The following is a 27,483-nucleotide window of genomic DNA, read 5'->3' as shown; positions in this document are numbered from 1 at the left end:
AATTAGTTAACCCTTAAATTAAATTATTGGGCATTCACGCTATGAAAATTGCCAAGTGTCAAATTGAGATGGAAATATTGCAAAATTAGCACATTTCATGCGTAGACAGGGCCTGTCAACATTTTGAATGCAGATAAGTCAAGTCTACATTAACAGATACAAATAGACGAGTGTTTATCCAACAGATACAAGATACAAGATACTTAATAATATATATGTTTACCTGGGCATATTGTAGAGCAGCGCTAATTCACCAAATAGTCCGGTGTGGGTATAGGTGCTAATGTGTTTATCATTTATATAGACCTTATAGATGCCACTGTAAAATGGAGGGAGAGAGAATCGATTAGTAAAAGAGAGAGAGAGAGAGAGAGAGAGAGAGAGAGAGAGAGAGAGAGATTGAGAGTAAATTGCATGAATATTACAAATGCAAATTAATTGCGCACACGCTGTCTGCGGTTCACAAATGAATGCTGCCTACTTATTGGAGCGTGCTCACAGACGATGTTAGCGCAATTTGTTGGCATTTTATTTCTCGTTGGCTGTACTCACGATTCAATAACATAAAAATTATCGCCATCATCACCCTGGCGTATGATGAAATCGCCCGGCTGCACCTTTCGCTCGAACATCGCATCCAGCACTTGATTCATCTGCAACAAGCAGAGAAAATAGCCAAAAGGCATTAAGGGGATGCTAGACAAAGACAGAGAGAGGAAACAAGGGGATGGGGGACAACACAAATAGCACACACACTTCCTTACACCTACTCAGCTAACCCGCATACAACGTGATTCGGTTTTGCGGTAGCAACTCTTTGGCTTTTGTGCTCTGGTCGTGTTTTGTGTGTGTGTGTGTGTGTGTGTGGAATTTGTACCGAAAATATGCGAGAGATTTATGAGTCTTAGATGGAGGAGTAAGGAAACTAAAGGCGGGCAAGAGATTGAAAGGATGTGTAAGCACCTGTTCCTTCTCGAGCGAACGGAAGAGCAGCACATTCTTCACTGACTCGATGAGACGCGCGCGCTGTTCATCTGTCTTGGGGAATACGGCAGTTGCGCCATCATCATCATCATCCGCCTCCGGATCGTAAGCCTCGGCGAACACTGATTTGCGACGTGTGCTTTGTACTGCTGGTGGTTCCGCTGCAATTGGAAGTAAACATAGAAATTAGCATAATTTCGTAATTTAAATGGGAAATATCCCTAATCTTTGTGTGAGTGTGGTAAGTAAAAGAGAAACGTATAACATTTCTTTAAGAATATATGCAAATTATTTATAATTTTTGAAATTCCCTATTAACACTTTGAATTATGGCGTTTAGTAGCAAAACTATCGAACGTTAGATATGTTAGTTTTGAAAAACTAGGAGCTCGTTATTGATACTATCGATAAGCCGTTTCATCATTTTCCAACTCTTAGGAATAAATAAAATTGCACAAAATATATGTTTAACTATAATCATATATCTTAAATGTCGGTCTATGCATAATTTAATGAAGCATAATTCATAAATCTGAAAGCCGATAAGTAATTTATTGAAATAATCGATAGATAGCCTGTTATTGATTTTATAGCACTAAAAAATCAGCTCTTGCCAATAAGAATTTTTGTAGTTTAAATTGGAAGTGAATAATTCCAGTTACAATGGGATGAATTTCTGTAGGTTACACATTTTGCTTAACCAATTACATTAATGTTCAAAAACTTTTAAGCTTCGTGCACTTTCAAACTAACCTGAATTTCAAACAATTAACCATGCGCCTGATCAACTTTCTAATCATCATTCGACGCTCTCTTTCAAACTGGGGAATAGTCAAAGCGACAACGTTTTTGTGGAATGGTGTGAAATTAATGAAAATTGTTTAGTTCATTTAGCTAGCCTGGCTGGGCGCTTCAGTTACTATGTCGCTATTGAGTACAATGTCCTGTGTCCCAGTTTGGCTTTCATGTTTGTGCTCATTAACTAAAGTACACACAGGATGTACCACTCAGCTGTGGGAAGAGGCGGGCTTCACATTTTGGCTTCACAGCGAACATTAATTATATTAAATAGCTAATAGAGACACACACAGAGAGAGAAAGAATGAAGACTAGCAGAGTGCGCGGTGGGTAAGGTAGAGCGCAGAGAGAGAGAGAGTAGAGAGGGAAATGAAACAGACAACCCCCTGTTGATGCCGGATGCGCTTCAGCTCATGTCAACGTCATAGTCATCATCATCATCATCATTGTCATCATTGTCATAGTCATTGAATCAGCCGGGGTATGTGTTGTCTATCGAATGCATATAAAGTTTTGCGTCAGCACTTTTTTCTTTTTGTTTCTATCTGTCTCAGCAAATCGAATATTTTGTGGGACATGAGATGCAGATGGAATTGTACACAGGAGAGGCAGAGAGAGAGGGAGAGAGAGAGAGGGGTCGACAGTGTGATATCTAATTCGGTTGAGGCTATCCAGCAGCCCACACAGCCACTAAAATACACAGCAGTCGGCAAAGTGCAGCTGCAGATACAAAATGTATCTAAGTATCTATGTCTGTATGTATCTTTCTATCTGCTTGCATTATAATTGCGTCTAGTTAGCAGTTTTACAGCTTTGTGTCTCTCGTCTGGCTCGTATATAGGCTACTCTCGCACTTCTTAAGCTTTTGATGATATATCAACAACAGCAACAGCAACAAGAACAACAACAACGAGCACAACTCGCTTGACTGCATGCACAAACAGTAAACAGTAAAATGCTTGCAATTCATCATCAGAAAACGAGACAAAGCAAACAAAGTTGAACGGATGCTCAGATGAACAACTGAACAGATGGTTTTAAGAGAGCAAAACCCACTAAACCAATTGCACCAATTATTCATTTTTGCCAGCAAATAGACTTTCCATATGCACTCTGAATGGAGGTGGGCAAAGAGAGAGAGAAAGGGCAAAAGATAATGTTTTATTACTACATATGCTATGGATGATTTAACTATGAGCATTGATCAGGTTGTTGTTGCAGTTGTAGTTGTTGCTGTCTGGATATTAATAATATTTATTACTTTCCGCATTTCATGAGCATAATTTCTAACTATGTATTTTCTATTTTTTTTTTTTTTTTTGCATACAATTATAAACAAATTTTAATGTTAGTTTTTAGTTAGCTATTGGCTGCTATGAATTACGGCTCAGTTTACATAGTTTGTCATTAGAATTAGATATAATCTATATTGAACTCAACTAGCATTTATATGTCTACTATAATTTAGCTTTGCTTTGATCATCAATCATTTTAATAAGCGACTTGTTGATTAGTCCACTTATCTAAAGAGACGACCGTAATATAATATCTGTATATTTCAATCTAGTTCTGATTAGGGTTTGAACCCTTTTTTCTGTACTTGGCTGATTGGCTGAGTATATGAATAATTCAGCAAAGCTTATCAGGCACTTGACGAGGAATTCCAGTATGACAGGTATTTGCCCTGTAAAATTTTTTTTAGATATTTTTACCTGTGAATTGAGTTCATCTTTTTCTCTGCCTGTTAGCTGAGTAAAGCTTTATATAAATAACACTAAATCGACTTTGTATTCAAGCTGTACAAAACTCTCCAAGTAATTATGTTACAAAACTTTACAAATATCTCCATCAAGCTCTATTTACCCTATGGTATAGCACCTGCACTGTCCTCCTATAGACCTGCTTAAAATGTAGCATTTGCTTTGGGTTTCAATTTTTACGTAATTCACAGAGTATTTTTTGTTTTTCTTTTTTTTTTTGCAGCTGTTCATCATCTTAGCCATTTTCGTAGATCTCGTAGACAACAAACACATGTCCAAGTTTCATATGTGGAGCTATAATTTTTATTGGCGACGTGTCTGACCAAAATGTGTTTTTTGCACTCGCATTTGGCAGCTTGTTTTTTTTTTATGTGTTTCGTATTTGTTTTCTCGGTATTTTTCTTTTAGCTTACCCGCCAATAGATTACTGGACACTTGCGTCGACATGTTGCGCTGCACTCAATAGATCAATATAAAATTTCTATATGGCTTTTCAGTGCGTTTCAGTTACAAAAAATTCGCAGCCTCGCAAATATCGCTAGAGAAACAAAAAAAAAAAAAAAAAAAAAAAAAAACCAGTTGTGCGTCGAACACGTTTGCTAGAAAACTGCAACTGAAAACTCAAGGTGAAAACGCGAATGCATACAATAAATAAATAAATATATATATATATATATATATATATATATATATATATATATATATATATATATGAGTATATATATATCTGTATATATATATGCTGTCACACGTTGCGTATGCGTAATAAATATTTATGCACTTGGCCAAAACTTGAAGCTCGACTGCGACGGCGACTGCGACTGCGACTGCGACTGCAATGGCGATAGCGAGACTTGTTTTAGCTGAGAAATCACAACGCGCACTTCACACTTTAAAATTTTATCAATATCGAAGAAGTAAAAAAACAACAAAAAATATGCTGTTTGCTTTGCCATTGGCTGCGTTTAAGAGTCGTGTCAAGTGTGCGACGCTAAAACTCGTCTAATGATGCACTTACACACACATTCAGACGCACACACACACATATATTCATGTATATCTACCAACTGCAGCTCTTGAAAAGCGCTTGACTGACTTTCAACTATTATTTTCAAACGGACTGTTGGGGCCATAACACCAGGATATGAGAGCCCCCCCAAGCCACTCACTGTTTAGTATTGTGGCAGAACAGAGCAAACAATTTGATGGAATTTAATTTGATTTGCTTTCTACTTTGAGCATCAAAGCACATAACAAAATTGTATCGATAAAAGGCTATTTATAGTTTTTATTACATTAAAAAGGTCGCTGGGGTTTCAAGCTTTCAAAATGGTTTATATATACTATTATATGAATTGTGAGTAGATAGAGACATGTATGAAATATATAAATATTTTTTTTGTAATGTATATAGATCAAGTTCTTGACGTTAATTTTGTAAATCAAATTGTTGTTTTTTTCCTATTCAGTGTATTAGTTGCAGCTCATTATTTCCAACTATATAGCTCATTTAGCTTTTGACCTTAACTAATGTGTGAAATCTGAAGTATGAAGTATGAAGTATGAAATCTATAAACTAGAATAATAATCTTTAATACTCGAATTTTTATAGAAGTGTATATAGCAAAAGAATATGCTAGGTATAAAAGTTGATTTGATTTCTTTAAGAAACTTATAATTTTCGATCATCTTTTCCATTTACATAATATGGAATAATAATTTAAAATGAATTATATATAAATTTTTCTAATAAAAGTGGGTTGCTTCTGCATTTTACCAACTCTTATATCGAGCCGACACTCAATACAACTTTTCCCAGCCTTAACTAACATCATAACTTGGGCCTAATTGAAAGCTTAAATTTCATTGTGCATTGAAACGTTTCATTTATGCAGTTAAGCACATATTATTGAACTATATATAATATTTATATATGTATGTATTATGGCTTTTTAATTGAGTGCAAATTGTGATGGCAATGTCAACAGTTTATCAACTTCAATTTGCTTTGGAATGTGGGCGAAAATATTTTGTTAAATAAAGTTAACATGACAGCTCATGATAAAGTTCTGTTGAATATATTCATTTAATTTTTGTTTTTTGTTAAGTTGCAGTAAATTGTAATAAATTAAATTTGGCTCAAATATAGTTGCATAGCCACACACAAGCACGCACACACGCGAACAAATTTAATTAAAAAATGGCAAATAAAAGTTGACTTCATTTAATTTGGTTACGTGGAATGGGAAGACGCGACGCGATGCTGACGCGAATGAGATTTGCAATGTGAATGCTAATGGCTTGACGATGACAGTAACTGGCTGACTGACTGACTTGCTGACTATCTGAGTGAGTGAGTGACTGTTTATGTCTCTTGTGCGCGTCGTGACGTTTGGCTAACGACTAAAGGCGCTGCTCAGACCGCAGCAGCCTTTGGTTCGACACAAGCTGTCAGAAGGAAAGGCGGAAATAGTGCCTGTAAGTAGGCAATGCCTGTCACTGAAGCAGCCACATGTGTGAGTGTCTATGTGTGTATGTGTGTGAGTGTCTCTGTGTTCGTGGCTTGTGTGTGCTATGAATATCTAGCGAGAGATCTGTCTATCTCTCTCACTCTCAACTTTTCCTGCTGTCACTGGTCGCAGCGCTTTGTCTCGATTAACATGAGCATTGTTGTTAGTTATATATATATTTATCATTAAGCGCAACAGGAGGCGCACACACACACACACACACACACACACACACATACGTATAGCACACACAACATGTCCAACAATTTCCGTGCTGCTGCAAACGCTGCTGGCATGTCAATAATGTTCAAAATGTAACTGCCATGCCAAAGCCTTGTCAGCGCGTGGGCGTGGCACCGCCGCCCACTGCCCTTAAAATGCAAAAAAAAAAAAAAAGAAAAGATAAACAACAAAAATAAAATAACGGCGACCCTTGCTACGTGTGTGCCTGTTGAAGCGTGCGGCAGTCGGGCAGCCGCTGCTCATCCGCATGCTTCAATGGGCGCTCATTGCTTTAACCTCTCGCTCTGTCTCCCTCATGCTCATGCTCTCTCTTTCTAGCGCTGCTGCTGTCTTTGCTGTGAGTGAGTGAGTGTGTGGGCAACGTAAGCGTTAATAAAATGTACAAACTGCTCACACATACACACACACGCACTCACGCACACACAGCCGCACACCTTATTAAGCCACATTTTGGCACCCGCAAAAATTGCTGTACGTATACTTAATATATTTTTCATACAAATGGCGAGCTATTTGCGTGTGAGTGTGTGTGCGTGCCGCGCTTAAAGCATATTTAAATCAAAACGAGCTAACCTAACCATAAATAGACATCAAAGCGCTGCAATGGGGGGCGTGGCACATGGAATACACTCGGAGCTATTTGCGTGCTGCTCTCACGCTCAGCTGCACTCCTGAGGGCTTCACTGAGCAAAGCCAAACACAGCAACTGTTCGGCAGGCGGGCAAGGAAAAGATATAAAAAAAAAAAAATGAGAAAAAGGTCAATGCGATAGTGAGACGAACGAGCCCCAATGCAAACTTCAATTAAATGTCACGCAGTGCGACATCTTTTGTATTAAGATAGTAGATGCAATTGACAGGTCATCGAAGAGATGTTCGAGCTTGAATTTCTTTTTTGTAGCGGGAATGAAAACTTTAATTTTTGGGTAAAAATTGTGAGTGATAAGATTTGTACCTTTAAATAGATAAGCATTGATATGTATTCTAATTAAATGAATTTTAAACCTACACATAAAATTCATTCTTTTTAAGTAATTCATCTGCCTTTGCAGTTTTCATTCTAATTGGAGTAATACTTTCAAAAGTAAGATTCATTCCAATTAAAGGGTAATACTCTACTGTAAATTCGATTACGTTCCAGTTGGATGAATAATGTATTCCAATTGGATGCATTTTATTTTACAGTATATTCATTTAATTTAAAGCGGGGTGGATTTTTTAACAGTTTAAAAGGAAAATATCTACATAGAGAGTCAAAAAATATATTAACGTTATATTATAATTAATAATTGTTAATAAATATATATTTCAGGCTTACAACAGGCTATCACCCTCTATTATATGAATTTTGCGTATTTATATCCGACTTGTAATCATTGTCAATTCCAATCAATTGCATTTGCCTAACTATTATTCCGCATATTTAACATGAAGATCTAAAGCTGTCAATCTGGCGCAGCTTGGTTTATTTACACAGCTCTCGAGCTGTGTGCGCAATTAATAGATTTCTAATGAGAGCAGAAGTGCAGCAGTCCAAAGGATAACGCAGGCCAGGATGTGGCGAGAGGAGAGCAAAGCAAAGAGCACATTCGTTCACTTGACACGGCGTTGCTTGAGCTGCGGAGCTGCGTGTTTGATTAACCGGAAGATAAACACGCAGAGCCACACAGAGCAGCTGCGGACCCCACTCCGTCAAGGACTTGCTCCTGACAACTTTATCAACATTATTATTTAATTTGCTGTGGCACTGAGCGGCTGGCTAACAGACAAAGCAAAAGAAGATGTACGGCAGCGCTCAAGATGGATGCAAGGAGCGCTTGGACTGCGTGACCAGCTGGCGCTAATTGTCTGCACACGTGCGTCGCATTATGAGAAATAATGAGATATAGATACAAACACACATACACACTCACACACACATAAACACAGGCTGTTGCTGAAAGTAAAACTTTTCAATTTGCAAGCTCGTTTCCCTTTTTTTTATGGTTTCCTCAGTTACTTTTTTCGGTTTTTTCTTTGTTTTTGTTTTGTTTAGACTTTCAGTTTTATAATTAGAATTTAGTGCAGGGTTTTGACCAAAATCAAGGGCCAAGCTCGTGGCCGCGTTTTGACGTCAAATTGCAGGCGGTGCCGCACCCGCAACCGCACCACACCACCCCGCCCCAGTTAAAGCCAGCCAAAAAGTTGGCCTACTATAAATAGTGCCACGTTGACTGCAATTTAAAGCTTTGCCACGACATGCGGCGCTCGCAGTGACGCACAAGCCTGACGAGACATGGAAATAGTTGACCCGCCAAAGGGAATTCGTGTTTGGTGTTCTTGTTTTTGGGACACGCAATGCTCGCATTGCTCATTTGTTAGCATATTCACTAGGAGGCGTGTTGATAAACTATAAAGAAAAACAATATTGATTTTCCTCAACTAAGTTGAGTTAGTTGTGCAAAGTGTACAAATATTTGCTCAATGGCATTTAAATGTTTGGTATAATACCCAGGAAAACGCTCAAGTTACTAATAGTTGGTATAGTTAATATTTGGTAATGATCAAAAGAATGCTAATAGCAGATGGTGCCAAGCTAAAAATATCCTCTATTACACGATAGCAAACGTATTTATCGATCATTGATTATCGTTGAAAGTATCAATAAATTGAAAGAGCCTATGATACAGTTACAGTCAATAAAATTTCGATTGACTATAGTAAGCTGATAACACATAGCATTCATAAACTTAATTGCTCGCAGAAATCGATAACAAAATCGATTAACAGTCCTTATGCACCATATCCATAGGATCATAATCTTAGCACTCTGATTATCCGTCCCCGACTTACCATCGCCTTCCTGTGAGTTGACGCTTTGATTATCATCGGCCGTGTTATCGGTGCTGCCCGTGGCAGGCCGATTAGCCTGAAGTTTGTTAAAGTAATCGGCAGCAAAGTCAATCAGATCCGGCGGCTGTTCGACCAAATACGAAATCGAGAACTGCAAAAGCACCTCCTTGAGCTCATCTGGAACCTGGATGCGTCGACTCGAATCGGTAGACATGTTTGTGCTGAAAAAATGCAAGAAAAAGCCCATATGAGACAGCTGCTATCAATATATACAAGATAGAATGAGGCATAGAAATCATTAGATAAACATCAATCAAAATTTTGATGGATAAGTGTGTGCGTCAGCCGTTATTTCTTTATCTATGGCCAGAGTCTTAAAAATAGATTGATAGATTACACTGATTCGCATGAATTTCGCAATGCTAAAAATAAACAGTTATATTTGATTGAATTATAAGGAATTGTATTTGGGCATTATTTGAGATTTCGTTGGAATATACAAAAGGTGATATTTAGTGGAAATTGTTGCCCCAACAAGTGTCAAGTGCTGGGCATGGGAACAGCGCTCAAAACAATTTACAACTAATTGCAGCAGCGAGACCTCAACTGACGCTGACATAAACATTATATGGGAATAAATACACATACATATATACATACATAAATGCTTATACACGGGCGTACACATGTTTTTGTCAGCTATAGTCTAGAGTAATCTAGTGCCTCTTGTCGACTTTAAACAGCGCCTCTTTATGCCCATTTGTGTAATTTGTCACGCGTGAGTTTGACCTCGAGCTAGTTGAGTGGCCCCTCGTTGCGCCCATGGGTCATTTATATTATTTTATTTTTATTTTCATTCTCATTTTCATTTACATTTTGTTTTGTTTGTTTGTTTGTTTTATTACTTTTTGACTATCCACGGAAGCTACAATACAATTCCCAATTCAACACCTCTCATCAACAGCCATACAAATGTAAACAACTGCAACAACAAGAACAACAGTACCAGCAGCAGCAACAACAACAAGAACTATAAACATTACCATAACTTTAGTTCATTCGTTTGTTATTCGCGTCATCGAACAGCGCGTGATTCAACGTTGCACAATTTATTTTTCGTTGTTCTTCTTCTTTTTGTTTTGTTTTTATTTTTATTTTGAATATATGTGTATAACTACATTTACAAATATATATATATACATTTTTTTTTTTTTCAGATTTTGTCGCCGGCTTGTTGCGTTCGTAGAAAACGTAGAACGTGAGCTTCATGTCAATTATGCGACTGCAGCGATGCCACGAAATTTCATACACAAAAAGAGATATTTGTGTGTGTGTTTGTGAAATATATAGTAGCTCATATATTTATATACACGTATGCATAATGACTGAATAATTCATCAGCTGCACTCGCTTTATGCTCTTGTAATAGTTATCTAATTTAAGCTCTTTTTTTAATGCATTATCTTCAATCAATATTTTCTTTAATATTATTATTGTTATTATTACTGTCATCATCATCACCATCATTTTGATTATTATCATTACTATTAATCATCATTAGATTTGTATGTATTGATTATAATTGTCACTGTCATGATCATTAGTATTATCATTGTCATCATATAAACATTCATTGTTGCTAGCCTAATCATTAGGATTATCATTATTATTATCATTGTCATAAGCATTGGCATTACAATAGTCATTATCATTATTATAAATATTACTCATTTATTTCTAATAGTATTGTCATTGTTAACAACATTATCATTGTCATAATTATGTTCATTATCTTAATTGTTACTATTCAGTATCTATCAAACCCCAAAACCCCATGAACTCATCCCCAATTTCAACATTGCGAATCAATAAATTGCTCATACAATTACCAGAATGCCAACTCAACTAGTTGCCAAACACCTCTCTAATTATTTAACATAATTAGTTCATTTAATTAGCCAACGATTTGCCTGTTTAATTAATTGTGTTTTAGATTATATTAATATAGTTATATTTGTCACAAGCTGAGCAGAGCTCTTCATGCTCTAAATGCTCCAATTAATTTGAAATTTCTCAGAAAATTGGCTACCCCGAGCTCACCCTCTCGCTAACACCCTGCCACCCACTGATTCCCTCATTCTCTCTACGATGACTTAATCGCATTATCCGTTATTTCTGCACGAACGCAATATTAAATACTTGAAAAGTTTTTCTTGCTGTCAAGAAATGCAAAAACAAAGCAATTTACATATTTCTATTATGCATAAACTATGCAGCCATGTGGGCGGGGTAGGGAGGAGGTAGCGGGGCTGGAAAGATAGCTAACTGCTTGGTTGAATATTTGCTATAGCACTTAGTGCAGAACATGGCCAGAAGCATTTAACAGTCAAGTGACAATTGTCAATTGGCAATTTGCAGTTGGCAATTGGCAGTTGGCTAAATGGGCTAAAATCAAATGTGACAGCAAAAAACTCGACAGGAGATTGGCTAGGAGGTGCCAGACGGCAGCCTTTATTAGTTTGTAATTTTGATTTTAATATTTATTTATTCGTCGCTTTCTGGCCGCAGGCCAAGTTGAATATTAATGAACTTAATTGAAAAAGTTCGGCTCAAAAACACAAACTGTGTAGGTATACAAAAAGAGAGTGAGTGAGAGAGGGAGAGGGAGAGAGCGCGAGGGTGTGTGTGTGCGTGTGTTGATTCGCAGCAAACAGGCAACAACTGCAACAACAACAACAACAACTGTTGCTGCTGTTGCTCCTGTGCCTGCGTCGTCAGCCGGGGCAAAAATTAATTTCCAAAATTACGACAAATAAAATGTTGCGGGCAACTTTTCAACAGCCAAACGAGAATACTTAGCTGCTGTAGAATCAAAGGGGCAGATGAGGGGGGAAAGAGGCGTAGCTGAGGCAGAGCTGCGCCCACACAACAATAACTGTAGCTCAATGCGCAATTTACATAATTACGCATATTTGACTCAAACTTATAAATATTTATGTAGCTAGAGCTTTTCAATGAACTTCACGCTGGCATCCTGGAGCGGTTAAGCCAGCAGCTGCCGGGGGTTGCAACAGTGAGTGCAAAATATATGTTGACTGCGGCGAGTAGCTGAGAGTGTGTAGCATGCACTCAAAACTTGCGCTGAAAGTATTTGACTAAGATTTATGCAAGCTTCAAGAAGTGATTCCATTTTCATGAAAGTTAAGGACAAAGTGAGGAAATTCTTGAAGTTGCAATTATTAATAAGACGAAAAACTAACTGGGAAAGTGAAGATAAATGTATGCATTAAATGTATGCAGATAAATGTATGCATTAATTATAAAAATAATATTTAAATATTTTTGGGAATGTAATAATATGGAAAAATTCTTCGAGTTGAAAATATTAATGAGAAAATTAAAATTAATTAGGAAAATACAGAAATATTAATATTCATTATTTATTTACATGTATGTTATTAATTATTTAATATTTAATTAAAGTCACTTAAATCAAAATATAATAATAATATTTTATTAATGTCATTTAAAACAAAGCAATATTATATTAATATTTGAAACATATAGTCTTATACTATATAAGTGCGTTTACGTAAAGTGAAAAGAATGTATTTCTCAATGGCTGCACACACCTGTCTGGCGAATAAATGAACTGAGTCAACGCGATTTTATCAATAGGCGCAGCAAGAAAATGCGAAACAAGAATAGAAGAAAAAATATAAAAAGAAAAAAGCAGAATAAAACTATTGGCGACTGGGCGAGTTGTTTGTTGCTATTGGCTGCGACGAGGCGGCCAATTAGTGGGTCAAGGCGGTTTACTTAGAGACTACGCAATGCACTGCATAAATAAATTATGTGCTTTCAAAGCGACAGCTTAAAATAGCGCAGAAGTAAACGATAGATAGACGGACGGACAGACTGACGATTGGACGAGTTGCAGTTTGGCATGAAATCGAGTTAAGCGGCTTCAGCTCTATACGGGCACGGACCAACACAAGTAGAGCAGAAAAGGTCCTCGCTATTAGACGAGTAGACAAACACCAAAAGTTGGTTGGAGGAGCAGGAGCCGAAGCAGGAACAGCAGTGGACGCGTGCTAGAGCCAACAGAGAGAAACTTAAGCCATGCTCATTTCCTTACAATTTCCGTTGTTAGTTCCGCAGCGCGAGTGGGGAACACAGAGACAGAGACAGATGGAAAAATGCAGCATCGAGTGTGGCTGGCAAATTGCATTTGTGTACGTTGGGGCGTATGCGCAATGTCACCAACTGCAATTTCAGCTGCAGACAAATTGCCAAATCTGGCAACAGTTGAGGTCAAGCGCTGCCAACTTGTGCGCAGCTTTTTTTTTTCTTACTTCTCATCCCCCTCTTGATTCAGGATGAGATAGCTTTAAATACTGTTTGACTGCAGTTTAGAAACTTTTACAAGTAACGCTCAGCGGAGAATAGAGAATATATAGGGAATGGTAAATAACCTAAATTGCTTGAATGTTTTTGTTGTAATGCATATTACAAACTTGTTCAATCAATTACTTTATTCTTTATTCATTAGGAAGTATGACATTTCATAGGTTAAGATTTATACACGTATTTATAATAAAGGTTTAAATTTCTAATAATGTTTAGTACCTTGTATTTACTCTCTTGTATATACTCTTCTTTGCTGAAACTTTTCACCCTGCAAATTTATTTTTTATTATTTTATATAGCTTCTCATCTCTGTTTCAGTTTCTCATACAGCTTCTTATATGAACTTAATCTCAGAATTTGGTCTCTCGTCTGGTAACTTATTAAATTCCTCCATGAATTCGCTGCTAGACTCGTCGAATCTTCTTCCTTCCTCCCTCTCTCTCTCTCGAATTCTCTCTCTCTGTCTCTCTCCGACTGTCTCTATAAATCTTTTGTCACTTTTCACCAGTTTGCTTGTCCTCCCTTTAAGATAGTTTCATATTCTCTCAAGTCTTTTGTCTGCATTCTCGTTTGGTCTTCCCCCTCCCTTCCAGCATACTCGCCCGTCTAGTCTAACCTCACGTCTAGTCTATTCCCCATTGGGGCTGTCTTCACGCCTCTTATCTAATTTATGTGTGCGCAATCAGCAGTCTACTTCAGTTGGCATTCTTAAAGCTGTCTAGTCTCTTTAATTGTTACGCCCTCTTAAAGCATGCTGTTTTCGCATCTTTATTATATATTGGCTCAACCACTGACAGTTGCCGACAATATCTTTGGCTGTAAATCTAAAAGTTTTCACTTAAATAAAGTAAAAGTTTTCTGCTCGCAAATCAGTTTAAGCAATTTCGCTAATGTTATGCACGCTGCGTCCTGCTGAGTTGTTGCCACATGCCGCACACACACTCACACACACACACACGGCACGCCCACACCTACATGCTGTTAGTTATTTTAGCAAGTCACGTTTTGTCGGCTGAAGTACGCACATGGTTCAGCAGCTGCGGTTATGCTCATCATCTCTTAGAGCGATGATGATCGCGTTTTTGCTCAGCTCGTTGCAGTGTTTTTATGGAATTAGCCAACTTAATTTGGCCGTTTTTGTCGCAATTGCAAGAGTAAACCCAACTCACGCTCCCACTCCCACTCCCTCCCGTTCCCTGATGTGTGCGTAAAATGATTATGGTTTACGTGTGTGCAGCTGCTGCCCACAGCGCCTGATCCCCAGCAGATGCGAACAGATTGGGCTGCAGGTGACACGAACAGGTAGGTAGCTGTTCTTCGCACTCATTACTCTGCTTGATTCGCATTAATCAGCACATATGTATATCTGTGTGAGTGTCGCAAAGTCAAAGAGTGTGTCACACACACACACACACACACACACACACACAGACACAGACTCAGACAGCCAGTATTCCATCAGCTTATGCTCCACTCACAGCTCGAGCTGCATTAGAGCAAATTCAGTTTAAGTTGAGCTGTAATTGAATTTGAAACTTGTCGCAAATGCAATTCACATGCGTCCTTCAAGCTCAAAATTTTGAACTGAATAAAGAGTTGCTGTCAGCAGATACTTTAGTTGGAAAAATCTCGAGCTGGCGTCAGATACTTTTCTTCATTATCTGAATAACTGAAAATGGGAGAACAACCCTTTGCTGTCTTTTATATATATCATATCTGTCTTGCATATATCCTATCTGAGCTGGGCCTATATATTTGAATATATTTCAATGAATGGATTTTTCCTATCCACAAGATTGAGTTGAGGGATAACTGTTATTGTGATCCGTAGAAGCTTAAGTCCTCTAGAGTTTCCATATGAATGTATATGCATAACATTATCGCTTATTTATCGTCTGCTTAGAAAGAGGATTTTCAAAAGTTTCACGGAAAGAAAACATACCGAGGAAACTAACAAGATTTTCCTTTTAGTCAAGCTTCACTAGCAAGAACTTCTATTGAATATATACACTGCGCGTCATCAGGTTAGCGCCCCCCTTTACACTCAACCTCAAAGCTAAATAAAATCTAAACCATCAGAGCTCCATCTTTGAAATTTTTTTATATTATACTCCATTTATTTCTCTTTAAAATACAAAAAGAATGGCTACTGTAACAATAAAGATTATTTTTTAATAATTTTTTTTGTAAAATGTACAAAAAATATGTAACAAAAATTTGGTCATCAGATTAGCGCCCCCTGCATTAAATTCAATTTATTTAAGCTAATGACCAAAAATAACACCTGTATTTTAAGCTATTGTTATTTTTAAGTAATATTAGTAGTGCGTAGTGCCGTGTTTTGTTTGAAATTACTTAAAAAATTCGATTAGAAATGGAATTATAAAGTTGTTCAATATTATTCAAGGATATGGTTGACTAAGCGTGTTCAGTACCTTCGATTAACTCTGTTTTTGTACTATAATGCTTTCCGGACTCATATACTTTCCTGACCAACCATCCCCAGACGTTTCCAATGATATTAAGGTCGAGTGAGTATGGTGGCCACTACATGAGATCAATTTTTTGGCCCTGAATCTAGGACTTCAGGGATCGGGCGGTCTAAATTGGGGCATTATCATGCTAGAAAATCTAATGCCGGTTTTCAGACAGATTATAGAAATGCGGAACAGCAGTTTTAAACACGATATTATGGTCCTATGCGTTCATGCGCGATGTCAAAAATTGAAGCTTGCAAGTGCTGTAGTAAGATATTGATACCTACACAAATGCCACACCACACCCCCGCCGCAGCGGCTTGGAAACCGTTCCAAATAATGTTCTTCTATGAGTAGGTCATGGATATAATAATTATAGCCATCAGTTCCTTCCAAATTCAATTTTTATCATCAGAAAAGCCAACATGCTGCCATTGGATAGGCCACGTCATGTTCGCCCGGCCAAAATTAATGCGTATTTCTTTTCTCAGCATATCGACTGGTGACTTTTTTTTTACATTCTGTTTCTTTAAGTAATTAACTTTTTTAATTGCTCTTTAGACCGTTGATAAGCTCGTCTTAACACTGATTTTAACCCTAATCTTGGTGGTCGATTCGTGGGAATTCGAAGCTTCTCGAACTAATGCTCTTCTATTTCCTTCTGAAATCACTTGATTATTGCCGCTTATATAGTTTTTTCCATAGTTTTCCCTATTTGTAAGAAAATTGCCACTTAGTTTTGTGTTTTTTCCTGATTTTTCAGCAATTTTATGGTTGTATAGTCTAGATTCAAAGTATGCCTCAATCTTTGATTTTCAACCAAAGATAAATCTGTTTCTTTACCCATATTATAAATATATTGAATACTTTGAGCTTCACAAAAAATTTGGTGAGTGTAATTGCCAAAATAAGCAAGATAATTACAATTGCATTTGGGGGCGCTAATCTGATGACGCAAAATAAGTGCACACATTTTTTTCGAAAATAGAGAAGGATAGAAAATAAAACATAACGGGTTTTCCGTCGCGGTTTTTTTTGGTATGAGAGACATCTCATATGATGATAATGAAATAAAAAAAAAAAAAAGAAGTTGTGTGCAATAGGCAAAGAGAAAAACGTAAAAGAAAATGAGTGTAAGGGGGGGCGCTAACCTGATGACGCGAAGTGTATGTATATACCTTTTATAGACAAGTTCACTCTTAGCCAACTGCGCGCTTAAGGATATCAAAGTAATTTCCTATTACTATTTTCCTTTGAGTTTCCCAATCAGTGCTTAAGCTTAAGCTACAAGAACTGTGAACTGTGAGCAGAGCAATAAATACGAATTTGCAGTCAGCATACATATTGGCCAAGCTCAGAGAGAGTGTGTGGGAGAGTATGTGTCTGTCTGTGTCTGTCTGTGTGTGTGTGTGCGTGTGTGTTTTTGTGTGCATTTGTCTGACCTTGGGAGCATTTCATTGTCGTCTCGCATAACACAAATTGAAATCTATGCGAACTAAACTCGAGGACATGCCACAGGCGGCGACAGCGACATCAACAGATGCCACACAAAGAGAAAAACCAGATGAAGAGGAGGAAACAAGCAGCAAGAAGTGATGTCTCTTCCAGGTAAGGCAGGTAGATATCTAACAGTAAACGACAGCAGCTATCGAATTACGTCAACAGCATAACAGAAAAAATTGAGAACACCTGTGCGCAAGTTTTAAGTGACTTCATAAGGCTGGCCACACTCCCAATAATTAGCCAAAGTGGACAACAAATGGCAACAGTTGGGGCCGGAATCTCCGCTCGGCCTCTGTGTCTCCGCCTCTCTGTCTGCCTAATTATTATGTCCAGCGCATATGCCAGTGCCATTGGTATCCACCAACAACGACTGCCGCACCCCGCCTCCCTTACAGCACGCCTCCCCAACTTGACCTCTCGCTGAAGTGTGTTGGCTTTTCAAATTGGGTCAAGTGTTAATATGGGCGGGGCAAAATCAATTCCGCATAAATAAAATGCATGAACATGGACGTGGACATGACCGAGCTCGTGTTCGTGGACGTGCAAGGGAAAAGGCTGAAGACTGAAGGCCAGGACAACTAACTCAAGTGCAATGATACGAGCAGCTTGCTGATGGCCAGCCAAAAGCCCATAAATATATCACAGAGCCACATAAAATCGATGGTTAAAATGAAATGCACAGCGCTGAATATGTAATGTGCTTTAATTTCTGGTTGATATGCAAGAAATGTAGCGTAGGTTTTGGAAGACATAACCCTATTTCTGTATAAGCAGGTTAAGAAGTGGGCGATATTAAAAAGGGGATTAGTTTCTGGAACAGATTTTCAGCTCTAGACGGACAGTTTTAAGAGCTGAGAAAGATGAAGGAGGAGAAAGATGCATAGGGAGAGATAGATAGACAGAGAGAGAGAGAGAGAGAGAGAGAGAGAGAGAGAGAGAGAGAGAGAGAGAGAGATATAGAGATACATTGTAAGAGGCATATTGAGGTAAAAAAATATAGATATAGAGAAAGACAGAAGGAAAAAAGTGGATATAAATTTAGGTAGAAAGACAGAATAGGATAAAAAGAGTTAAGAACACACAGAAGAAAACACATTAAAATCCACTTCAATTCAGAAAAGTCGTTGCAAAAAAATCAATAGTATTTACCTCATTTTCTGATAATATAAGATTCACAGGTGATTTTTTAGTAGCGCGATTTATAATTTCCGTACTCAACTATATGCCATGCAATTATGATTTTCCATTAGGAAATATTTTTAACGGTCATTTTTCAAATTAGCGTGACGTTTTCAAATTTGCAGTTAAGTGAAAAACAAATCAATTGAAAAATGCTGGAAAATTAGTGTGGCAAAATGGCAAATGCAGATTTTCAGTTGGCACAACACCTGACCAAAAACAACAACAACAACAACAACAACTAGCTGGCACAAAACAACAAAAGCAAAGCAGTACATAAATAAATATTCCCATTGGGCTGCTTTGCAAAGCTGTTGCTGTTGCTACTGTTGTTGTTGTTGTTGTTGTGGTTGTTGTTGTTGCTGTAGCTGCTGCCCACCTAAAAAGTTAGCCCGCATTTCGGCCATAAACGTTGTGAGCCGCAAAGTTTGTGGCTGCCCGAAAATGCATAATTAAAATTTGATTTTCATTGCATTTGAGCAGCATGCAAACAAAATATTTTAATATGCTGCATAGAGGCCATTAAAATGGCCAATTTATGAGCTACTCGAAACTGTTTTCGGCCATGGCCGGAAAAATGCAAGAATTAAATTTTTGAAACTGTAATAAGGGGCAAAAATGAATATATATATTATATATTAAATATATAGTTTAAAAATCAACTAAGCTTCGCTTTAATCAGAGTTTACTAAGGATAAATTTAAGATAAATGTTAAATCAAGTCAAATGAATAATGTATTCAGAAATTCTCAATCAAAATTCATTTTTCAACAGTGCTTTCAATGTATTCACTGACATTTAACTTAATGTATTTTCAAATACATGTGCCCAGCTAGCTGTCTTGGTTTTCATCATTGCGAGAAAGCATCGTACAGTTTTGCATTCAGCTTTTTCCGGTCAATGCATCAAAGTGGCAGAACGCAAAAAAATGAGAAAAAATGAAGGAGAATATGAATCTGCTTTTTTCCTGCGACAAGCACTTAATTTTCCGCAAGTCAAGCAAAAAAGTCGTCCTTAGTGCTGGGTGGTGGATGGCCTTACATATAGCTCAACCATAAAGCCGCCACGCTAAAACACGCGTCCCGCTCATTGTGACAAGAAAAATTACACACATATAGAGACACATACACACACACACGCACACACCAGTGCATAGCACCCACACAAACACATGCGAGGCATCAAAGCAATTTCAAGGCATACTTCAGGGCGGCCGAGCCAAAAGCTGAGCAGATGGAGAGAAACCCAAAAACCAGAACCGGGCTATACATACATATGTCGACGACGGGCACACGGCAACAGAGAGCAGCGCAACAACCGTAAATGTCAGAGCTAACATACGTACACACACACACACACACACAATATAAATACACATATGTGCTGGAAGCTTAATAAAAAAAATATATATACATATATAAAAAGAAGTAAACGAACGAGTCCCGCGAGTCTTTGGCGCAAATTTCAGTTCGTCACGCAACTTTAATGGCAAAATGCTTATTTGTTTTTGCATTGTGTGTGCATAAGTGAGTACCTGAATATGTACATACATACATACATATTCCACATACATATGTATGTGCCTGTGTATGTATGTGTATGTGTATTCAAGGTGTGCTTGCTGGCCCTGTTAGCCCCGTTCATCAGCTCCAGCGGCGTTAAAGTAAAAAGGTTATCAGCTTGAAATGTTTCGTCAAAATGCGACGCCTGGGTATTGATTTATTAACAGCGACGAGCAGCGAGTGGGCTGAGAGGTTAACGAGTGAGGGATATCGAATAGGGAGTCGAAGAAAGTGATGTAAGGGATTAGGGAGTCGCACAAGGTGAACGGAGTTAAGTGTCTCTAATGCAGAAAGAAGGTAGCAAAGTACGAAAAGACAGCAATGCGGAACAGAATAAAGAGTAAAAGATAACGAATAGGCAGCTGAGAATGGGCGACTGTCGAGCTGAAATCGGGAGAGTTGAAAGTGTAGGTAATGAACAATATAACTATCGAGCGAGTAACGAGTAGCCAATGGTGAGTATCGAGTAGCAAGTAGCCATAGTGAGTAGCGAGTTGCGAGTAAGAAGTAACGAGTAGCGAGTAGCGAGTAGAAAGGGACGAGCTGAGAGTGTCTAATAGTAACAAATAAGATAGAGTAATACGAAATTATATATAGCAATCAAACAAGAGTGTTGAGCTAGTAGCGAGTAGACATTAGGGATAGCTGGTTAACTTGTAAAGATAGATAAACGGATTGTTAAGATTAAAGGACACGGTAAGAGCTAACTAGAAAGTAACGAAGAACCAAAAGATTCCTAATAGAATATAAAAGTACTAAGTGAGCATGCGAAGTTGTGCAAAATCAACTAGTTTGCCAGCAGAGAGTAGTTTATAGAAGAGGTGTTAGGGCAAGCCAAGTAGAGTGGGAAGCAGCCACTACTAATTCAAATGGCATTAGCACATGGCTCAAGCCTAAGGGCTGACTCATGCCAAGCACTTGCAGTAACCAAGTAAAATATATATATACATATATATAAAGAGGCAGCCAAGCTAACATTTGTTAGGGGCGCATTTATAGCTGTTGCTGTCAAATGGAATTTCTAAGTCAGACAGCGAAATTCGCTGTCAGAAATCGGGCATGTTGCGGCACTGGGCTGAGTCGGGACATCGAATGACTTGTGTATATATCACATTTCGTTGTAAATTCAACGCAATTTGTTGGAATTCGGTTTTTTGATTGCGTGCCACGGCGACGACGATGAAGACAACGACTTGTCAGTTAACCCTTGACGTTAACTTTGCCATATCACCCACGCACCCGCCCCCATCCCTTCACCAACCCACTTGGTCTTTGTCTTTGCCTTTGATTCAATTATTTTATAATCTATTGGATTTGCTCTTGTGCACATAAGACTTAAAATCGGGTTTGCTATATTCCAAGGCAATGGCATTTTCTTCTTGTCGGTATTTTTTTATTTTATGCGAAAATGTCGCATAAAATTGTCTAGCAAGTGAAATTGATTTCACAGTTCCAATGTCAAGTGGTGAAAAAGTTTTTTCGCTTAATAAAAGTGAAGCAGCGCCACGGAGAATAAATGGAAAATTGTAATTTAACGAGCGACTCCGTTTGGGTTAAGTTGATAGTGGATTAAATAAAACAAATATCAAATTCATTTAATGGCAAAAGTTATGAAAGCTTTGCTATCGATATAATAATCCAATTGGAATACACTAGAAATGCTAACTAGATCAAGAATCTTTCTATTGACCTTTCATAGCAAAAGATTTGACATGGATAGCTTTTCACTAAGTTGTAATAAGATTAAAGAATTGATTTAAATAGTCCTGATTACAATTTTATAGTCTCAAATATACATATATATAAATAATCGTTTAGGAACAGCATGTCATAAACTGCATATGTCTAGCCACAGGTTCGCTCTGCAATATTGTAGTGCAGGAACTATCTAGTTTAAGCCATTAAATGCAACTTTGTATTCTAGCTTTTGCCCTCCACTTTCCGCCCATAAATATCGCACTTAATGTGCCTGACCTCAGAAAAAAAAAATAATAATAAAAAATAATAAAAAAGAAGTGTAAAGCGTAAAAAGTTGTAAAGTTAAAGCTTTTAAAACGAGTCCTTGAAACAGAAAGCCAGACAATGAAGCCCAGCAGCAGCAGCAGCAGCAGCAGCAACGCTGGACTTGAACTCGCCCGGAGCTGGGTCGCGGCTCTGCTCAAATCCGAGCAGCAGCCAGAGCTCTACCCTTGCTCTCAAAGTGTCGAAGGCACTAAAAGCGATGTAGCCAAAGCTGTAAATAAATAGACGGCTTCAAATATGCAAAAGTGCCTACGCACAAAATTTTCTAATAAAACTGTTTGCCCAGCAGATGAAGAAGAAGATGATGATGATGATGATGATGATGATGATGATAAAGATGCCTTTGCTGTTGCCGATGGAATGACAAACTGGCTGGCCAAATGATTTGGTGCTCATTAGCGTTAAATTAGAGCGCAATTACGGCCCAAACGCAGCTGCTTTTTAAAGCCAAAAGCGTAACACCCACACACACACACACACACACACTAGCCCGTTTACCCGCACACAGACAATAACAACATTTACATAAAAGCTACTGTGCCGTCGTGTGTATCTATGTAGCGCGCTGTGTGTATGTGTGTATCTGTGTATGTGTGTATCTATTTAGCTAAGTACAAGTACATCTACGGCGATTATGTGCTGTAACAAAACGTTTAGCTACATGACGCACTTGTTGTTGGGGCTGTTATCGCCGTTGTTGTTGTTGTTGCTGCTGTTGCTGTTGCTCTTCTAGTTGTTGTTGCGCTTAATTTAAAACCGACTTTTTGGGTGAAATTGGTGCGCGTGGCTGCCAAGCGGCGCGTGCGAAGCGCAAACAAGCCGCACAATGAAAAAAATGAAGAAAAATAGAAAAGTAACAAGCTATAAAAGAAGACAGCTAACAGTGTTGTTGTTATTTTTGTTGGTAATTAACAGGCTGGCAATAGGGCTCAGATAATAGCAGGGCAGAGCAACAAGAAGCATAAGGCATTCAGATTGCGCTAAGACATTGCATGACAGTCAGTCAATAAATGGGCAGGAAGAGCTATATACATATATGTTGTGAGTATATATGACTGTGTGTGTGTGTGTGTGCTTGTGTGAGCTGGCGTGTGTTAGCGCGCTGATAATTAAAAGTGTTTTGTTCTGTCATTAACAAGGCAGGCGAACAACAACAAAATCAACGGCACACAGTCATAAATATAAAGCGAATTTCAAAAGCGAGTGAGAGAAAGAGAGAGACAGAGAGAGACAGCGCAAGAGGAGTCCAAGTAAAACAGCAAATGCAGATACACACCTACACGCTTACACACACACACACACACACACTCACACGCGCAAAAGCAATTAATATAGCATACATTTGTGAGCACATTATTTGCTGCCAGTAACAAATAGTGCAAGGGCCACAAATATGCATGCATGCACACGCATACTGATACACTCACACACATACACATACACATTGGCATTTGCATGCAGGTTCCGTTTTTAGCCAATTAGCCTAAATTGGTGTAGCTTGCATATATTGACTATTCATAGCAAACACAATTTCAAATGCTATTGAAAGCAGCTGCAACTAAGCTTGTAAAACGGACCAGCGCATTCACAATGGCGCATCTATTGTAACCGTTGTATAGCTGTAGCTGTATAGAAGGGTCTGTAAAAGAAAAATTTTGTTAGCTGACGTGAAAAATATATGATAATTGCAATTAATAATTATTACGAACCAGCTCAAGTATATTTACTATCGTTATATATTTGAGATGAAGTTTATATTTATATAAATTATTAAATATAAATTTTATAAATTATTAAATTGATCTCAGTGCGCATTTGTCTGCTTCTTAAATGCAAATGAAAAATATAAAATTATGCTTAATATTAACGGATTTATAAAAGTTTAATCTAGTTCAAAGTAGAAGAATTTGTAGTTAAAAATCAAGAATATTTCCAAAGATTTCCATTTTCAATTCCATTTCTAAATTAACATTCAAAATTTAATTTTAGCCCAGTTAAAAGCCTTAAAGGCGGGGCCAAGCTGTAAATGCAAATATGTTAAGCCGTGTTCCCTTAAAGCCGTTTATAAACTGGGTCGAGGCATTGCTAAAAATAAAAAGTACAAAAAAAAGGTAAAGTGGAAAATGGAAATGCGAAATGCCAGCTGGCAATTGCCTTCGTCTTGGGCTAAAATAAATGCAAAATGGCCGACGTGCGCGAAAACAATAGACACACACACATGTATATACATATGTATATATATATACACACACACACACAGAGTAACGGGCAAGCAGTCATTTCCTTTTTGCATGTGGGTTAATGTGCAAAATGTGCTAAACAAGCCGCAAAATGTAGAAAACAAAACTTAAATTTTCATTTGTTATGCAAAGCATTTGGTTTATTTTTGTTGCTGTGGCATTTTGCGGTACATTTATGCAAATGACTCGAGCGACAAATGCAACTGCATTGGAAATCACTTAACATGTCCCACCAGGCCAGGCCAGGCCAGCCTGAGAGCCTCAGTACGTTGGTCAAGTCCCATTAATGTCAGATGCATATGACGACACACGAAGCCCTGTCAGCCAGAGTGTATGTGTGTGTGTGTGTGAGTTCAGGAAGTGAGCCCAAGGCTGACGTCAAGTATACCACAGTATGTGTGTGTGTGTGTCCTGTGGCTGTCGTAGCTCAAGTGTAGGCAACAACTGCATTTGAATTTGCACTTCACATTAGCTGCATTTGGCTAGCGCAACTGAATAAACAGTAAATATAGATCTACACACACACACAAACACACACATTTGTTGTTGATATATGGTAACACACACTTGAGCTTAAATATATGCAGACCAGTCTGTGTCAAGCGCCTCTCTTACACTCTCCCTTCCTCTCTCTCCATCTGCTCGGACTGCCCCTGCAATCAATTCACCCACATTCTAAACTGTGCCAAGTCGTAAAGATATCGCATGCTATGTTAGCTGTCACAACTACAACAACAATGAAAACAACATTCGAGTGACATTTGGCTAGAGCGATAAATAAAAGTAAAGGCCATTTTACACGACAAACGCTCGCCATATGCATATTTAAATATTCAAATTTCAACAAAAACTGTCGCACTTATTTTCGCACAAAACAAAAGCAAGACAAACGCACACACATATACGTAAAAAATATGTATATATGTACATATTTATCATATAGCATAGATATATATACATACAAATATACATTTATAGATATAGACAAGTGGCTTGCGGTTCTGGCCACTTAACCCGCAGCCCGAAACCACTTAGACAATTGCCAAATAAATGGCCAACAATTTGCCTATAGCATCGTGAAAAAATGAGCAGAATTAATTACATCATTTCAAATAGATTTTTCAACAATCTATCGCTCAATTAATAGCGTAAATATTTGTTTCATGCACTCATAATAATTGCTTATTTGCATACGAACAACAAAGTAAATCAAATTTAATTGTATTTATTTTTCGCAAACAATGGCGCCCAAATTAAATAGCACTTAAAATAAATGATACATGAATTATTTAATTATTATTTGCTAACAAATATAATACGGCTTGGATGCTTATTTGAATATATTCAATTGTCTGATTTTTCATTTAATTTCATTTTCTAGGTAGATATGTACATATGTATGTATGTTGTTAACATTATGCCAGTTTCATTGTCTATCGATTTCATATCGATAGTTTATACCTAAAAGGATCTTTGTTTGATGAATGAAAAGGCAGCTTAGTGCAATTGCGATGAATAACTCACTCATTTCTTCTAGTCGCTAAAGTCATTTGATATCGATAACTCAACTTTATCGATATAGCTCGTGTAACAAATGCAGCAGTTTGCATAGGCTACACTCAATTTATGGCCGTGACAAATGTATTGAGTTTAAAGTTCAAGTGGAGTCTATAAGCATTGACTATATTGCACACAGTGTACAGTTATGTCGTCAGATCAAATTGGGTTAGGCCAAAGGCTGCTACAAAGGGCAAATATCTACATGTTGCGCTTTTTGTAGTGAACAGCAAAGTGCATATGCAAGTTTTTGCTTAATATGTGAGTGGATGTATCTCTCTCTCTCTCCCTCTCAATCTCTCCTGGTAAGAGTGTGTGTGTGTGTGTAAATGTCAGTGTGCACACGCATCAGCCCTCGCACACACTCCCACCCATACACACACACAGAGATAGAAAGGATACGCAGCATATGCGGCCATAAATAAACATAAGTTGTCGCTTTCGCTCCCATTTCCTACTTTTTTCATCCTCTTTTATATATATATTTATACATACATATGTGTATATGCATATGTGCCACAAGCAACAGTTTTTACATTTTTTTCATTTCATTTTCATATACATATATAAATACTCTTTTTTTTTTGCAAGTTTTTCATTGTCCCTTGGTCAAAGGCGTGTGGGCGTAGCCGTGTGGCATACAATGCATGACATTATTGTTGTTGTTTTTGCTACTTTTTATACTCATTCATGAAAGCAAAATGAGTATATTGGTTTTGTGCAAGTTGGAAATAGAAATAAAGAGAAAAAAATAAATGGAGCGATTGAAAAACAAATAGAAATATAAGCAGAGAGGGGGAAGGAAAGAGAGAGAGAGAGAGAGACGGAGGGTGCGATATAGAAATATAGAAATAGAGCATTTATTTAATTGATATAGATTTATTATTAAAAATATACATTTACTTTTTTTTCTAGTAGAGCATTTGTTTGCTTTTAAAGCGCTTTTAGTGTGTTGGACACCATCATCCTCGATAAGAGGATATGTACACAGGCAAAGCAAATATAACACAGGATACTATTAAGTTGCCAGAACATTATATAATTTAAGAGATATGTGTATCTGAATAAATAAATGTAAATTGAAATCAGCAAAATTGTGTAGATTTGAAAATCAATAAATAATTTTGGTTAATGAATATACAAATATCAACGGTTAAAAATATGCTCCATACAAAATATGTTTGCATAACTCAGATTAATCATAATATTCTGTTTAATAAGAGTATGGTAACAGTGCACTCTTAGTGCTCTCTTAAAAAATATTTGGCACCCTATTTCTAATTTCTGTTCGCCTGTAACTTTACCAACATTTTCATAAAAAATTTTGCTCTCAACGGCTGTAACAGCTGACCGCTGCTCAGATAAAAGGAAACGGCGACGGGGCGTGACAAATCAGAAAATGGACTG

General features: G+C 37.6%; 1 protein-coding gene across 5 annotated transcripts in view; it reads right to left on the bottom strand.

Annotated features, from left to right (window-relative positions):
• The window catches only part of LOC6578795 (cAMP-dependent protein kinase type II regulatory subunit), a 42,153-nt gene that overhangs the window by 4,076 nt on the left and 10,594 nt on the right, over positions 1-27,483 (bottom strand). For 4 of the 5 annotated variants that reach the window (XM_015163327.3, XM_044010961.1, XM_015163326.3 and 1 more), the window contains 4 exons: positions 9,127-9,347; positions 964-1,145; positions 553-653; positions 224-319 (listed from right to left, as the gene is read on the bottom strand). In XM_015163327.3, coding sequence (XP_015018813.1) covers positions 224-319; positions 553-653; positions 964-1,145; positions 9,127-9,340 — 593 coding nt within the window. In that variant the 5' untranslated portion in view covers positions 9,341-9,347. Of the gene's footprint in view, positions 1-223; positions 320-552; positions 654-963; positions 1,146-3,955; positions 4,005-9,126; positions 9,348-27,483 lie in introns of those variants that run through there. The other variant, XM_015163328.3, reaches the window with a different exon arrangement.

This window comes from Drosophila mojavensis, unplaced genomic scaffold (genome assembly GCF_018153725.1).
Source record: "Drosophila mojavensis isolate 15081-1352.22 unplaced genomic scaffold, ASM1815372v1 contig_80, whole genome shotgun sequence".
NCBI lineage: Eukaryota > Metazoa > Arthropoda > Insecta > Diptera > Drosophilidae > Drosophila > Drosophila mojavensis.
The sequence above is the reverse complement of the archived record's forward strand: the minus strand, read 5'-3'. Positions and strand labels throughout refer to the sequence as shown.